Source organism: Delphinapterus leucas, chromosome 5 (assembly GCF_059928025.1).
Source record: "Delphinapterus leucas isolate spDelLeu-1000000601 "Yukka" chromosome 5, BTC_Dleu_Yukka2, whole genome shotgun sequence".
Lineage (NCBI taxonomy): Eukaryota > Metazoa > Chordata > Mammalia > Artiodactyla > Monodontidae > Delphinapterus > Delphinapterus leucas.
The window spans coordinates 109,918,013-109,935,689 of NC_143133.1; the positions used below are offsets into that span (position 1 = coordinate 109,918,013).

The following is a 17,677-nucleotide window of genomic DNA, read 5'->3' on the forward strand; positions in this document are numbered from 1 at the left end:
GGAGGTCATATTTCCTTCCCTTGTAGGGCTACCGGGTCTCGATAACTCATTTCATCGTCCTCCTCCTGCGCGGCAGAATTGCACTCAGGCAAGCAGGGAACCTGCCTACCTATTACTTTAGAGTTTTTAGAAAAGAATATTACATGTTCTTGGCAGTCATGCATTCCAGGCTCTCTCCATAATACATTCCAGAAAACTTGCAGGAATTTCTCCTAATGTCTCATCTAAATCCCTGCTTCTGCCCTTTAAACCCTTTAGATCTTATCTTGACCTCAGTAGAAATAGAAAATAGATGCTCACTGTGATTTGGAAAAGGCTTGTCAAGTTTTTGAAATTGCTATTTGGTTTCTCATATCCCTCACTTTCTACTCTAGAATAACTCAATCCCTGTCTTTTTTCACTTATTTTTTTTCCCCCATAAACATTTTTGGTCCAAAACTTTGGGGATGGAGCGTTCGTCATTTCGTTGCTCCCTTCTGATACTCCCTGGAGGTGTATATCAGCCCAACAGTGGCAAGGCCCAGGTAGGGGGTGTTCCGTGTAGTAAACCCACTGTCCACCCCACCTGGCCGTGGGATGCTGGCTGCTGCCCTTGCCCCACCACTGCCCGCGGTTCTTTAGAAGTGATGTCCAAAGGAGTTCTAGAATTACAGTGGCTCAGCCCACTGCCACTCAGTCCAGTGGCATTCTCTCTTGTTTAAACCAGCAAAGGTTTCAACAGAAGAAAGCACTGGAAACTTTCTCCATTACCCAGAGGCTATCACCAAGAGGCCATTTCTCAAGACATTGTTTCGTCTTCTTCTGAGTTTCTTACTTGGTTTAACGCAGTCCCAGCCTGGCCAGACCTCGAAGACATACTGCCTCACCTTTAAAACTCTGGCCAGAGATGGAACCCTCCCCCTGACACATCCTCCCATGTACAGACGTTCCTGAGTCTGACTGACAGTTAAAAGAAAAAAAGGGAGGAGAAAATGTTGCTAAGTATTAGAGGAGAAAAAAAGAATCTAATTACAGAAAAATATAAATGCCATAAAAACATTTATGTTAATCAGCCATCTAGCCCAAGAAGTATCTCCTAGGCAGCTGCTGGCTTTGCGCCTTTCTGAATCCCTGTCTCCAGCAGGGAAGGTATCAGAATATGTCACTGGGGATTGTCTTCCAGAACCTTGTCACTGTCTCTGCAAAATCAGCAGACCCCTATTCTGTCTCCCTCAGATTCCCTTGAGTCTCTGTTCACATTTAGCTTCTGGTCTGAGGGACTCTCCTCTCGGGGCAGGGGGGGTGGGGGGGGTCAGTGGTGCTTAACATTGGGTGGATGCCCACACAGGGAAGTGACCGCTCCACGTGGGCCCTCAGTGTCATTTGAATCACACCAAAAGCAAACCAGGGCACAGTGGGAATTAACACAGAGGGATACAGGAAGGTGGAGGCGCTCATAGAAAGATAAACCAACGTCTTCCTGCCATTGTTCACTCACCACATACATAGTCCGGAACACTGACCCCAAACTTGTCATAGCCTGTTTTATAACCCTGATTGCTTTCTTATGTATTGATCCAACTTCCGCAAGGTTGTAAGCTCTTGTCTGGGCTCAGGTCGTCTTATTCAGCATTGCACTGCTCATAAAACCAGGGCACTTTCTACACAATGGGTGAATATTCGTTACTTGCTAAGTAGTAGATAAATGTATTCTATAACAATAGCAACAAAATTATGTTTGTTATAGCTATAGAGATATCTATGGTTATCTCTATACACACATTAAAGTGTAATCTGTGGAGATCCACTAATCTGGAATGTCTTTTTCCCCCCAGATTTATTGAGGTTATGATTGACAAAAAATGATACATATTTAACGTGAACAGTGTGGTATTGTGATATCAATATGCCTATGTAATGATTACCACAATCGCGCTAATTAACGTGCGCATTACCTCACACAGTTAACACGCGTGTGTGTGGGTGTGTGTGTGTGTGTCTGTCGTGTGGAATGTCTTAAAGTGGTCCAAGGTTGGGTCTGAGTTTGCCTTAGCATGGTTTTTATACTAATAAAATCAATAATGCCTGTTCATTTGTTAAATTATGTATATTAACGTGAGAATGTTTAGATATACTTTTTAAGACACCCAGTATTCAAGTTCTATAACCACTCAAGGAGATTTATTAAACAATTGGAATGCCACTTATTATCAATTGAGAGGCTAATTATTTATTCATAAAGCAATATGCCCCTGACCCTCACCCCAAATCTATTAGTGTGTAGGGCTTTGAGAACCATAGATGTTCTTTTTCCTATTAGTAAAAATGAGAGAGGTTTTGCTGCAAAACCAGTTAAATCTGTAGGAAGGTGGCATTCCTTCCTTTGATCTCATGACACAGAAATACTTGGTTGTTCCGCTAACTCTTGGTGTGTTCCTCCCCTGGCAGGAGAAGGGGAGAAGTCGTGCAGATAAAGGGGATGAAGAAAATAGGAAAGCATGATTAGGAGGAGAGTGGCAAGAGAAATGGCCTATGAAAGAAAGAGAATGGGGTGGATGCTCTTATGGTCCTGTGGTTTGTTTTTTTTTTTGTTTTTTGCGGTACGCGGGCCTCTCACCGTTGTGGCCTCTCCCGTTGCAGAGCACAGGCTCCGGACGCGCAGGCTCAGCGGCCATGGTTCACGGGCCCAGCCGCTCCGCGGCATGTGGGATCTTCCCGGACCGGGGCACGAACCTGTGTCCCCTGCATCGGCAGGCGGACTCTCAACCACTGCGCCAGCAGGGAAGCCCTGTCCTGTGGGTTTAAACCAGTAATTACATTTGGCCTGGAACAGAAAAATACATGTTTTCATATAACCTCAATATATCCTCTCTAATATTTACTGCCAAGACCTAAAATTTCAAGACATGACACTGAGCATTTCTAAAATGACAGAATTCTCACTTTACATCTTTCCAGTGAAATGTTATGGTTGAAAAACCTCCCCATCAGTCTTTTAAATTAAAGGTTTATTTATTTATTTATTTTTTGCGGTACGCGGGCCTCTCACTGTTGTGGCCTCTCCCGTTGCGGAGCACAGGCTCCGGACGCGCAGGCTCAGTGGCCATGGCTCACGGGGCCAGCCGCTCTGCGGCATGTGGGATCTTCCCGGACCGGGGCACGAACCCGTGTCCCCTGCATCGGCAGGCGGACTCTCAACCACTGCGCCACGAGGGAAGCCCCCCATCAGTTTTTTGTTCTACTCCAGATGGAAAAAAAAAAAAAAAAGACATTGTCCCAATGACCCATCTCCAAGTCTAAAGAATCTATAATTTGAACACAGTTGAGAAAGATAGTGATCAAAGTACCAGGAGAATCCCGTGCATCTCATCATTTTACTGGGGGATGCAGAAGCAGTGTCTGTCATTCCCAGCCGGCCCTCATTCTACCACACTGGCAGTTTGTCCAAAGGGTATGTAGCAGACCAGGTTGGCCTCAGGAGACAGAGCAAACCAAAAAGCAAGTCGGGCCATGTTTCAGGACCTTTTTGAATCTTGAGACCCCACTGGGAATTTTCCACAATTTTTATAGGGTCCCACCAGACGCTTCCTGCTTGCTGTCCAGCTTATAATTCTGGATAGGAAGCAGGTCCTTCCCATTGCACAACTCCTGGGGGAACAATTCATGGGGAATCTATAGCGTTCTTTGCCCCGGCAGTGCCCGGAGAAAGTGGCTGCTAAGATGCTGCTAGTAATTAAGGACTTGGCACCTGGGGGCAGCTGCTAAGCATATACTGTTACTATAACATCCAGGTAGAACAAGTGAAATTCTTCTAGGCTCACGTGGGACTGGGAGACATTCACAGTCATATTAATACACACCACACACACACACACACACACACCCTGCAACTGTGGCTGGCAGGTGAGGAATGAATTGTGTCTGGGCCACAAGGGAACATGTGTTCCCAAGCCCAAAGGCCATTAACTCCATGTTAATTTAGTAAGGTGGTAGGTAGTGATAAGACCCCTAATTTATGTTCATGGATGCTTTGGGTAATGGAAACATGCTCATTAAGTATCTTTGGCCAGAGATTTTCCTGTGTAATTAGCACACATCTTAATTATACACTTGGATTTGAAGCTGGTGCTAATCTTAAAGTATTAAAAAACAAATTAGATAAAGAGAAAAGGATTAAAAGAGAGACTGCATAGCACAGAGGTTAAGAGTGTGGGCTCTGAGCCATGGCCCAGTTCAAAAACTAGCCCTGGTGTTTACCAGCCCTGCAACCTTGAAGAAGTACTTCCTGTCTCTGTGCATCTGTAAAATGGAAATAACATTGCCTAATCGTAGGGTCATGGTGAGCATTGGAAGGCTTAAGACCACTAGAAATTGTTTTGAACTGTGCTTGGCACATAAGTGCTCCATAAATTGAGCTTATTATTATTTTAGTTGTGGCATTTTCAGAGTAATAACTCTGCAGGTGGATCATTACACAGTAGAAATTTTGAAAAGGAATAATAACAATTCAGAAATTTTATCCTAAAATGTCAAACTTGCCTACATTTCCTACACAGAAGTAAATTAATAATTTACTTTTAATTTAATTCATTAATAATTTACATTTACATATGTAATAGTTTGTTAAAATGTGTTACAGTTTGAAAATGAAGTGTCAACAAACATTTATTGAGTACCCATAAGGGTCATGGAAAGTGATGTTATAGGAGCACATCAGACATTAGCAACTTTCAGGGGCTTTAATTTTAGAAGGCGGCGTGTGTTAGAAAGAGTATAACATTTTCAAGCATTTTAGAAGGGCTGCTTTGGGTAATATGATTGTTATGTAACTGTACTCTTTTAGAAAAAGATGCAGGATGAACACACTTGGCTGAAGAATCTGCACACTGAAAATGTTTATTTTCTTGAACTATTTAAGGAACTATAAATAAATACTCAATTCCAGTGTCCCTCATATATTCATAAAATTACAACATAAAATTAAATGTAACTGAAATGCTAAACATAATATTGATAATCTGCTCAATCAGTTGTGCTACAGGCCACAGCCTTGTGTATCAGTGCTAGAGAAAATATTAAGCATTCTTCTTCATGATATTTCATAGCATTGGCCTTAAATCAGCCATGAGAATAGACACAGCGTTACAGACCAAAGACCTAAAACAAGTATGAATTTTATAATTAACTTGCAAGCAAATAGCATTTTTAATAAAATTTGAGAATATCGCCCTTGTCTGTTTCTCATCAATCAAATGATGGTTATCATCAGATGTAGCCTTATAAAGGATAAGGACATTTTAATGAACGGGAATAGTTTTAATATCTGCAAAATTATGTGAAAGAATGGAGGTAGCATTGAAGCACTATTTCAGATCTTAGTAATAATTTTCAACATTGTTTTTAGTTTTCTTACCTGTTGAGTCCTCTGTGAGATAGGAGAGGGAAACACTATCATTCTCATTTTTCGGATGAATCAGTTGAGGCTTAGAGACAAGTTTATGTGACACAGAGGCAGTTAGTCCCAAGTATCTGATTCCCCAAATGACTAATCTGTGCTATCGAGGATCTTCTCAAACTCTTATAGCTACAGTCATCCATTGGCCAGCATTGGGGATTATCTGCATGTTTGATTCTTTTCTTCTCCTTCTCTGTTTTGCCTAGTTTTTGAGGCATTTAGTGATTATTTTTTTCTTTGGTTCGTTCACTCATTCATTCATCAGAAGCATCTTGGACCCCTACTGTATGCTCAGCACTGCTGAGCAGTACTTTGTCCGCCACTCCCCATTAGCATACTACATGAATAGGATACATCCGCTTTTCATTCAGACAGTTCTAAAACTCAGGTTTTTCTGCCTCTTTCACTGAAGGAGACAGTCCATGAGAAATGAAATGATCTGAGATAATTGAAAATTTTTAATTGTTTTGCTAATTTCAAACTTCTTAAAGATAGGAATTGTATCTTGTTCATCTCTTAAGCCCGATTCCAGTATTTTATGAATGTGTGGCAGGTATGTCTGTTGTTGGCTAGGGGCTTGTCTTTTATCTGAATCAGTGTTTCTGTGATGCAAGTGGTAAATGTAATATTAATGGCCATACTTACAAGCATGAATGGTTATTTTAAAAATCAAATTAATCGGTGTGGCATAGCCCTACTCTGTGTTAAATTCGTATCCTGTAAGTTTCTCACACATGTTAGAGCTAAGTTGGAGGTGTCTGGTACTTCAAGAATTTTAAAATAAATTCCTCAATAGAATGGAAAACCTTACAATTGCAAAGTAAATTATTACCATAGCTCTAAGCTCAGTTTGGCACATCTGAGCTTTCTCTATCCTTTATCCATTTATTCATTCATTCACCCATCTTCCTCATTATCTATCCATCTCCCCATTAACCCCACCCACCTGCCATCCATTCCCCAGTCCTCACATCTACCTCCCAATTCTCCCTTCCACCTCCCCAGTCTTTCTTTCCCCGTATCTATTGTAAGAACCCTCAAGAGAGATGTGAATGAAAAGCAGTTGCTGTTACACTATTTACAGTAGCCAAGACATAGAAACAACCTAAATGTCCATCGATAGATGAATAGATAAAAACGTGGTACATATATACAATGGAATATTACTCAGCTATAAAAACAAATGAAATAATGCCATTTGCAGCAACATGGATGGACCTAGAGGTTATCATACTAAACAAAGTAAGTCAGAAAGAGAAAGACAAATACCATATGATATCACTTATATGTAGAATCTAAAATGCAACACAGATGAACCTGTCTATGAAACAGAAGCAGACTCACAGACATAGAGAACAGACTTGTGGTTGCCGACGGGGAGGGGGGATAGGGGAGGGAAGGATTGGGAGTTTGGGGTTAGCAGATGCAGACTATTGTATATAGGATGGATAAACCACAAGGTCTTACTGTTTAGCACAGGGAACTATATTCAATATCCTGTGATAAAACAAAATGGAAAAGAACATGAAAAAATATATATATATATGTATAACTGAGTCACTGCTGTACAGCAGAAATTAATACAACATTGTAAATCAACTATACTTCAATAAAATTTGTTTAAAAGCAGTTGCTATTAAAGTTAATACTGATTCTTTGGTTTTATGATGAACACACTATTTATTGTCCAAAATGTGGTACTTTTAGGAGTAAACAGGGCACTTACTAATAAGCATGCTGGGAAACAAGCATAAACCAGGACTGTTCTGGGTAAATCAGAATATGGTCACTTGTAATACATTCTACTAAAATTCTAAAGTGGTATTCTTGTACCGTATTGTGATATCTTTTAGTTATAGGCTATATGACATGTGAAATGTTTATTTATAGTAAAAATATAGAGTAGGAGAGATTTTTAAGGATTGTGTAATGGTATAACTCACACCTGAATTTTTTAATAGCATTAATTCCTGTACGTTTACTGGTTAGTGCCCCAATTTGGAATCATCCAGATATTTCATTTCTTCCCTTCTGTTGCCTTTTTTTGGGGGTTGATTAGCTCCCGTTCATTCAGTGGAAATCGGTAAGTCACTTTGTGTAGGCATAGCATTTACCAAGGTGCCATGGGGGCTGTAAAAGAAGAGGAACACCCAATCTTTACGCCTCGGCAGTTCACAGTATAGCCGGGGACGTCGGTTTGTCTAACAGCATTTGCACAAAATAACTACTCTGAGTAAGCAAGTGGTTGCACATGGACCACAGCAGGAAGAGTAAGTGGTAGAGAAGCACCAAAGAGGAATAAGTAAAGGGCCAGAGAACGCTAATTAGAGGGAGCAGAGACAGCACTAAGATAATAAGCTCAATCGGGCGAGTCTAGCCCTTGTTGCCAACTCTTCGGTGGGTAATAGGTGGGAATTATTGGCTTATATAAGATTTAGTTGAGGCATATGTAACTTATTAGCATCTGAAATAATTTATCCTTCCTCTGAGCTCTTAACTCTATTTTACATATACTAGCTGTGTAGCCTTGGACAGATTTCTTGACCCTTCTGGTCTGCTTCCTCTTTATAGAATGAGAATCGTAATAGTACCTAGTCATAAAATTGTTAAAGTGGTTAATTTATAAAAAGCATTTAGGACAGTGTCTGGTATCAGAAAAATATTGAAAAGGGGCTGTTCCTACTAGTATAACAAGACATCCTTAGAGGAAAAGTACGCTTTAATCAATATAAGTCAATATTTGCTTGCAATTTACCTCATGTAAGGTATGACAAACATAATCTTTTTTTAATTCCTTTTTTTTGGTGTGGTGCCACTTACTGATTTATTTATTTAATTCCAGTTTTCCTGAGATAATAATTGACCTACAGCACTGTATTAAAGTGTACAGCATAATGATTTGACTTACATACGATATGAAATGATTATCCCAATCAGATTAGTGAACGTTCGGCATCTCATATGGATACAAAATGAAAGAAATATAATTTTTTTCTTGTAATGCAAACTCTTAAGATTTACTCTTAACATTTGTATATAACATACAAAAGTGTTGTGCTTTAGATGGTATTTATCATGCCAAACATAATCTTAATTTGCCCTGTTTATAATTTTTTTTTTTTTACAGCTCGAAAGTCCAAGAAGTTGGGGAAGTTAAAAGGGATTCACGAGGAACAGTCACAGCAGCCTCCACCTCCCCCCCCACAGAGCCCAGAGGAAGGAACTACGTACATCGCTCCTGCGCAAGAGCCGTCCGTCAACTCAGCGCTGGTTCCTCAACTCTCCACAATTTCCCGAGCGCTCACACCTTCCCCTTCCATGGTCCTTGAAACCATCGAACCCGAGATTGTGTATGCAGGCTATGACAACTCCAAACCAGATACAGCCGAAAATCTGCTCTCCACCCTAAACCGCTTAGCAGGCAAACAGATGATCCAAGTCGTGAAGTGGGCGAAGGTAATTCCAGGTAGGATGGCCTTGCGTTTCAGGGTCTGCGTCCTGAACTAGGCACGTCAGGGCAACAGAGCGTACCGTATGCAACAGTGCGATTGAGTTTGCTTTCTGTTCGATCCCGACAGCCGGTTTTTTACTCGATGTCAAATGAATCAAGTGTGTAGAAGAAAAATCTGGTGAATATGCTCATTTCTCTTGAGAAGTTAGAGTTAAGGGTTCTATTGTTAATAGAACAATAGAACATTGTTCTATTGTTCTGTTAATAGAACATACCCATTTCTTATGTTGAGGATTGAAATGGAAAGTTTCATTCCAGTAATATTAATAAGGCAAAACGCATTCTAGTTGCCAAAGCAAGAATTGAGCCCATTATTAGCAGCTCGTAGCCAGGGCTACTCTAAGCCCTAGACCAGGTAAATCAAGACATATATACACTACTATATATAAAATAGATAACTAATAAGGACCTGCTGTATAGCACAGGGAACTCTACTCAATACTCTGTAATGGCCTATATGGGAAAAGAATCTAAAAAAGAGTGGAGGGCCTCCCTGGTGGCGCAGTGTTTGAGAGTCTGCCTGCCGATGCAGGGGACACGGGTTCGTGCCCCTGTCCGGGAAGATCCCACATGCCGTGGAGCGGCTGGGCCCGTGAGCCATGGCCGCTGAGCCTGCGCGTCCGGAGCCTGTGCTCCGCAACGGGAGAGGCCACAGCAGTGAGAGGCCTGCGTACCGAAGAAAACAAATAAAATAAAAAAAATAAAAAAGAGTGGATATATGTATATGTATAACTGATTCACTTTGCTGTACAGCAGAAACCAACACAATATTATAAATCAACGATACTCCAATAAAAATTAATTTAAAAAAAAAGACCTCTCAGATGGGCTGTAGGGGCCTCTGAAAGAGTCTTTCTGAAAATATCTTACCTCCATAACCCTTTAATTTGTCCTTGAAATTCCTACTTTAGTCAGTTTTATGCTGTAGCATTTTATTAATAAGGATCCTATTAATCTACAGAAACATTGCTCAGAATTGTGATCACATTGTCCCAGTTCATTAATCCAAAGCAGTTTCTTAGATGCCCTGTGGTCAACCAGCAGCCGTAAGACAAAAGTCTGGGGAAAGCCCTGATGACTGACTCTTTGAAGGGGAGCTTGCCCAGGTGAAACTATATACAAACAGAAGAATACCCTGGTGCCCCTGGGAGTACAGAGGGTGAGAAAAGAAACAAAAGAAGGGCCTGAGGCCCAGAAAGGAAGACTGTGGGTAAGGCAGGACAGCATCAAGGATGCTTATTCTGCCTCAGAAGTCTGTTGCAGTCTGGCATTATCCCAGCCTAGGGGAAGCTAGGAATAAGACTTTTTCAATTACTGCAAACTCATGTAAAGTAAAATCTTCCACCAGTATTGCAGATATGCAAGAGTCGATGTCATGAAATTATCTTTTATCTTTTATTTTGAAGTTATTCATTGTGAGTAGGATGAAGCAAGTGGTACAGGTGAATATAAATTCTTTCAGTCTAACTAAGGGTTGTAGACCACTGTCCACAGTGAAACTCCCAGAACATCTTAGTTTTTTTTGCCTTGGCAGTTTACCCTCATTGACAGTTTAAGGTGAATTTAACATGAAATGTTGAACAGGACCAGGTCCACGATAGTTGCTCTGTAAATAACTGTGGAATTGATTTGAGTCAATGAGAGTAAGGGGGCAGTTTGGGGTTGACTTACGAAGCTTCTTCCTGGAATGTTCTTAAATGCTAAGTGTATTTTTGTGATGAATTGTTCTCTTCTTCAGGATTTAAAAACCTGCCTCTCGAGGACCAAATTACCCTCATCCAGTATTCTTGGATGTGTCTGTCATCATTTGCCTTGAGCTGGAGATCGTACAAACATACGAACAGCCAATTTCTCTATTTTGCACCAGACCTAGTCTTTAATGAGTAAGTACCTATTAATTAGCCTTCATAAAATAAACCGAAGAGTTATTCGCTATGCTCTTTTATGATTTCTAAACAGATGTACCTTTGTGAAAGAATCCACTGATACGTTTTTTAAGAGTTTAAAAGCTATCATTTGAGAACTTAAAAATGACTTTTTTACAAAATTATAATGCACGTGTCTGAGTATATATAGATCAGTGTATATAGATCTCACATGATAGTATGTGGGAATTGTCCCAAAGAGTGATGATCCAATTGGCTCCCAAAACTTGATTGGTACAAGCCACAATTAATAGAAAACAATCTCTTCTGGTATCTACTCCAGTTGGGAAGCCTGTCTGATTTCTAGGAAATGTGAATGTATAACGTGCCGGGTTTTGAGCCCAGTCATATAATGATTCTTTTGTTAATAGTATACATCTGCTCAGTGTGTTTTCATGACAATCATAATTACCCTTCTTTGTGATCATAAGAGAAGCCAAACTGTTATTCTGTAGTGAAACATTTTTAGGTTTATGATGCATTTTAAAAAGATTGAAAGAATAGTACTAGATTTTTCTTTGGCCGTGAATTCCTCCCTATGTGAAGTTTACATTTTAATATTGTTTGCATTCTACATTAGCACATTTCGTGCATGTTTATATCCAGCCATGCTTCTTTGTAATTGTTGGGTCAAGAAACAGATAAATTAAAAAGGAACATTTGAATGATGATAGTAACCACAGCCATATTCTAACAGATGGCTGTCTCTCAAGATATGAAAATAGGGGTTTTTCAATAGGGAAGGAAGCAGATGAGAAATGGATTGGTGATAAAAAGAGAGAAAAGGGACGTGAAAGATTCAAAGTGGACATGTAGTGCCAAAATACCTAAATTGTACCGGTAGTAGTTGCCCTGAGAGTATCACTTCATCCAAATATGGTGGACCTGGGAGGCAGCTTTAGCCCAAGATAAATTAGGAGCATCAGTTGTTGGTTCTTGGGGTGACCGTTCTTTGGGCAATTAGTCAGAACAAATAATTCTACTAGTGCATAAATTTTCATGCTTCAGAAGCATGAAGTGAGGCCAAACAACTGACAGGCACATTTTAATTTACTTGTTTTCCTGAATAATCAGCTGATATTATTAAATAGTAAGACTGTTTTCAAAAATGCTCTATAAACCGAAAGGAAAACATATTTGGATTCCCTGGTGGTCCAGTGGTTAGGACTCTGCACTTCCACTGCCGGGGGCCTGGGTTCGACCCCTGGTCAGGGAACTGACAGATCTGCAAGCTGCTCAGTGTGGCCAAAAAAAAAAAGAAAAAAAGAAAGCATATTAAGGAGGTTCTTTGTTTTAAGAGGACATGTGGGTAAATACGAATCTCTATTGGTGCCATCCAGAGTGTCTCCTTTAGATTTTGTTTTAATAGAAGATTCATTTAACCTTATTCAGTGAATCTGTTGATTCTTTGTAATAAAATATGTATAATATAAAATTTTCCACTTTAACCATTCTTAGTGCACAATCAGTAGCATTAATTGCACTGACATTGTTGCACCACCATCATCACTATCCATCTCCAGTACTTTTTTCATCATCCCAAACAGGAACTCTGGACTAGTTAAGCAGTTACTCGACATCCTCCTTTCCCCCAAAGCCCTGATAACATCTGGTCTATGAATTTGCCTATTCTAGATATTTCATATAAACGGAACCATATAATATGTGTCCATTTTTTGTCTGACTGATTTCACTTAGCGTAATGTTTTCAAGGTTCATCTTTATTGTAGCATGTATCAGAATTTCATTTCATGGCTGAATAATATTCCATTGTACGTATGTATAGAATTGACCTCATTGTTTGCAGATTCTATAGTTGTGCATTGACCTTCTGGCACATTTATTTGTAACCCCAAAGTCAGTATTTGCAGCACAGAGAGGCTGTAAGTTTGAGGTACACAGCATGTACATTTCAGCTGAGACTCTGCCTTCTTGTTTCAGCTCTCATAGTGTAAACAAGTATCTTTTCCATGGTCTATTTAGTGCCATGTTTTTTGCATTGTTGTGCTTTTTGCTGGTGATTTCACTGGTTAAAATGACCCACAAGCAGAGTGCCAGAGCGCTGTCTAGTGTTCCTAAGTGCAAGAAGGCTTTGATGTGCCTTAGGGAAAAAATACAGGTGTTACACATAAGCTTCTTTCAGGCATGAATGACAGTGCTGTTGGCTGTGAGTTCAATGTTAATGAATCAATAATATACGTTAATAAGGTGTCTTACAGAAATACACATAAAACAAGATTATGTATAGGTCAACTGATGAAAATGTTATGATCAGTGTCTACTACAACTTTATAGAATATAATTACCGTACTTATTTTTACCAAGTAAAGAGAATTGATCACATTTTGTTTATCCATTCACGGATACATGGGTCGTTCCTGCCTTTGGCTATCGCGGTTAATGTTGCTATAGACATTTGCATATGAGTATCTGAGTCCTGATTTCATTGCTTTCGGGTATACACCTAGCAGTGGAATTGCTGGGCATATGGTTATTCTACATGGAACTTTTGAGGAACCACTGAACTGTCTTCCTCAGCAGTTGCACAATTTTACATTCCCGCCCTCAGTGTCCAAATTAAACAGAGCAGCAAGAGTTCCAATTTCACCACATCCTTGCTGACACTCGTTTTCTGGGTTTTTGGGTTTGTTTTTTGCTTTTTTTAATAGCTATACTAGTGGGTATGAAGTATTGGGGTGTTCTTTGGTTTGTTCTCCTTGAAATATATTTGTCGTATAACATTGTGTAAATTTAAGGTATACAACATGTTATTTGACACATTTATATGTAATATGATTGCCATTGCAGCAGTAGTTAGCACCTCTGTTGCATTACATAATTATCATTTCTTTTTCTGGGTGGGAATAACTAAGATCTTGTCTTTTGGCCAGTTTATTTATTATAATATGGTATTGCTGTCTGTATTCACTGTACGGTGATTTAGATCTCCAGGACTTACTTGTCTACCGGTTGCAACTTTGTCCCCTGAAGCAACATCCCTCCTCTTCCCCCATCCCCCGGCAGCCACCGTTCTATTCTCTGTTTGCTCAAGCTTGGCTCCTTTAGATTCCACATATAAGTGATATCATCCAGTATTTGTCTTTCTCTGCCTGACTTATCTCATAGTAGGTGTGAAGTACTGTCAGTGTGGTTGTGATGTACACTTCCCTAATGACTACGGAGGTTGTGCATCTTTTCATAGACTTTTTGGCCATTTGTATATCTTCTTTGGAGAAATATCCATTCAAGTCCTTTGCCCATTTTTAATTAGGTGGTTTGTCTTTTGTTCCTGAGTTGTAGGAGTTCTTTATGTATTCTGGATGGTAAACTCTTATCAGATATATGATATGTATGTTTCTCCCATTCTGTGGGTTGTCATTTCACTCTCTTGATAGTGTCCTTTGATGTACTTTTAAAATTAAAGTTTTTAATTTTAATGAAGTTCAGTTCATCTATTTTTTGTCATTGTTTGCTATGCTTTTGGTGTCATCTATTAATTTTTAATTGTGTGTAAACATCCAGGTGTACAGGTTTCAAAGTCCAAAATTGTAAGAATCCTTTTTCACAAATGAAACTTAGGGGGAAGCACCTTATATCTGAAGCCTGTACACCTTCAAAATTAATGTCATTGAAAAAAATTAATTTTGAAAATTGTCTTTGAAAATTAATGTCATCAAAGGCTTTCAGAAGTAAATAAGAAACCAAAAAAAAAGAAAAGGTCATATAATAAGCTTTATGCATGTCTATTCTAGAAAATATTAATAGATATAAAATGGAAACAAAAAAAATTGCTTTCTAATGTTACAAGTAGTTAAATAGTATGATATTATATAATTGTTACAGTGAACATTTATTTTTTTTGCGGTACACGGGCCTCTCACTGTTGTAGCCTCTCCCGTTGCAGAGCACAGGCTCAGCGGCCATGGCTCACGGGTCCAGCCACTCCACAGCATATGGGATCCTCCTGGACCAGGGTACGAACCCATGTCCCCTGCATCGGCAGGTGGACTCTCAACCACTGTGCCACCAGTGAAGCCCTAGAGTGAACATTTTGTTCCCTATTCTTAAAACTTTTGACCTCAACCCCAGCCTAGGCTTAAGTTTTCTCTCAACTAGAAAGAACAGGGCAGAGCTGTGTTTTTCAAAGGGGGAGGGAGGACCTACTCCCAGGAAACATTTGGAAATGACATAAAGCCTTTTGGTCAAATCCCCAAAATTGCCTGTACCTCAGACCCTTTGACAAAGGGAAGGAAACTGTCTGGCATTTTGTGCAAGGGAGTAATGCACGCTGTTCAACTGAGGATAGAATGCACTGGTGGAACCCTTCCTTGTTTTCCCACCCACCCTCAACTGTCTTGGACCCCCTCTCACCTGCATTGGCAGATCTTTTTAAGCATCTGTATCCTTCCCTTGTTTGATTGGCACCTCCTCCTTGAAATCACAGACTCTGTCTTAATCATTTTTTAATTTCCAGCCCGTGGCATTGTGTCCAGGACATAGCAGTTACTCCATAAATATTTGGTGAATAAATGAATTATTGAGCAAATGAACCAAACAACCTATTAGTCAGTCTAGAGGGGGTTTTCTAGGTTATCATTGCTAGTTACGAGGGTGAAGCTTATGATCAAGAAGTGTGATGTGGGGAAGCGTTTTCACCAACAGAGACGTTGCTATATTTAAAATGGTGAAGAAAACTTGAATAGTTGATCATGTGTGTTTGCCTTCAACTGTGAAATGGATTTGAAAGTTCCCAAAGATGTTATCCTTCAGCTGTGTACCAGATTCATTAGAGTTGGAGGAAAGATGCGAAGTAGAGAATAATTAAGGAAAACATTCTTTCTAAGTTTTTATTAAACATTGGGGTGAAGATATGAGTTAATACTTTAAATTAGAATAGAACTTTTCTTATTATGAACTTAAAACTTTTCAAATATGTATTAAATGATTCATTATTCAATTTCACCTTGAAACAGCTTATCATATGTGGCTCCAGATCACTGCAAGTATTCAAATGTCTTATCAATTTCAATACACGTATTAAAACTTCCATTTAAGCCTGAAATGAAATTTCTTCAATTTTTAAAAAATTTCTGAAATGAAGGTTCAGTATTACGCTCTTTTAAGTGTCAGCCAATATTTTAGAATTAAAAGCATATATATTATTAATTTTATTGAAGTATAGTTGATTTACAATGTTGTGTTAATTTCTGCTGTACAGCAGTGACTCAGTCATGCATAATATATATATTCTTTTTCACATTCTTTTCTCTTATAGTTTATCACAGGATATTGAATATAGTGCCCTGGGCTATACAGTAGGACCTCGTGGTTTATCCATCCTATATATAATAGTTTGCATCTGCTCACCCCAAACTCCCGGTCCTTCCCTCCCCCATCCAGCCTCCCCCTTGGCAACCACCAGTCTGTTCTCTATGTCTGTGAGTCTGTTTCTGCTTCGTAGAAAGGATCGTTTGTGTTGTATTTTAGATTTCACATATAAATGATATCATATGGTATTTGTCTTTCTCTGTCCAACTTATTTCACTTAGTATGATAATTTCTAGGTCCATCCATGTTGCTGCAAATGGCATTATTTCATTCTTTTTAATTGCTGAGTAATATAGAATTAAAAGTATATTTAAAAGCATGTTTATATTGTTTCAAGTCAGAGCCCAATAAAAAAATGTATTTTCGATGATCTTTCACTGCCTTTGTGGTTCTGAACCTTTGATTATTTCGGTTCAGAGACTGTTGGTGAGAGAGAGAGCTTAAGTCTTAGTGCCACTTTCTGAGTCCCTCGGGTGAGTGCTGGGAGGGCAGTGTTTGCCCAGCTCATCAGTGAGGGGAGGGGAGCTCAGCCCACACTGCCCTCTATGCTCAGTGCTGGCTGTGTGATGGCAGCACCAGTAGAAAACCATAGGACTTAGTTATCAGTCATTTCAGGCCATGTTTCCATGGAGCGATGCCCGTCCCTGTTGTGTCCCCACTGGGGACCACGGTGCTGCCATAGCCCAGCTGTCCTTAGTGAGTGGTTCTCCCCAAGGCCAGTCTGCCAACAGGACAGTCTCCTTAAGGTCCCTCTGCACCTAAGGCCCTAAAGTTCCAGTAGTCTTGGCTCACTCGTGCTGTGTGTTCCAGGCCATGTCCCTTTTGCAGGGATCAGAGTGTCCCCACAGGGACCCAGGGGTTGGCACGCCCCGCCCTCGCCTCCTGAGGGGGCTGGTTGATATTCCTGAGCCACAGGAGATGACTTCTTTGCCTGGACCCTTGGCTCCAGCAGGGTTAGGACAAGGGGCAGAGGTGCTGATGAGAGAGCCAGAGGGTGGGATGAGCCTGGTTCAGCATCACCTGCACTGGCTCCATCTGCTTTCCCCCATCTGTCCCCAGCCTCTCTTTCCCTCCTCTGTTCCCTTGCTGCTGCTTTCGGATAGGATTTCTTACTCCCCTCCGCTTACGGGGACACTGAACTGTGTAGTTTCTGTGTTTCTAGTCTCTGACCGCCTCCCTTTCCCTCTCCCCTCCCTACTGTCTGACTTCCTTCCCCCCCCGCCCCCTCTCTTTACTTCCTCCTCTCCTCTCTTTTTCTGTGTCTGTCCCTCTCTCTCACACACACATACACACGTACCCCTACACCTCTTTTCCTGCCACTGAAAAATCAGCAGCCTTCTGAGATTTCCATTGTTTTGCTTTCTTGTTTACTTCTGGGTCAATTTAAGGGAGTAAACTATAAAAGAAAAGAAGTCCTCTTTCTGTCTCCACTGGACCCTCCAACACCCCAGGCCCTGTACCAGCAGCTGGAGGGCCAAG

General features: G+C 40.3%; 1 protein-coding gene across 2 annotated transcripts in view; it reads left to right on the top strand.

Annotated features, from left to right (window-relative positions):
- NR3C2 (nuclear receptor subfamily 3 group C member 2) overlaps positions 1–17,677 on the top strand; it is a 382,407-nt gene that overhangs the window by 293,888 nt on the left and 70,842 nt on the right. For both annotated transcript variants that reach the window (XM_022599666.3, XM_089912397.1), the window contains exons 5-6: positions 8,562–8,900; positions 10,684–10,828. In XM_022599666.3, the coding sequence (XP_022455374.1) occupies positions 8,562–8,900; positions 10,684–10,828 (484 nt within the window). The remainder of the gene's footprint in view (positions 1–8,561; positions 8,901–10,683; positions 10,829–17,677) is intronic.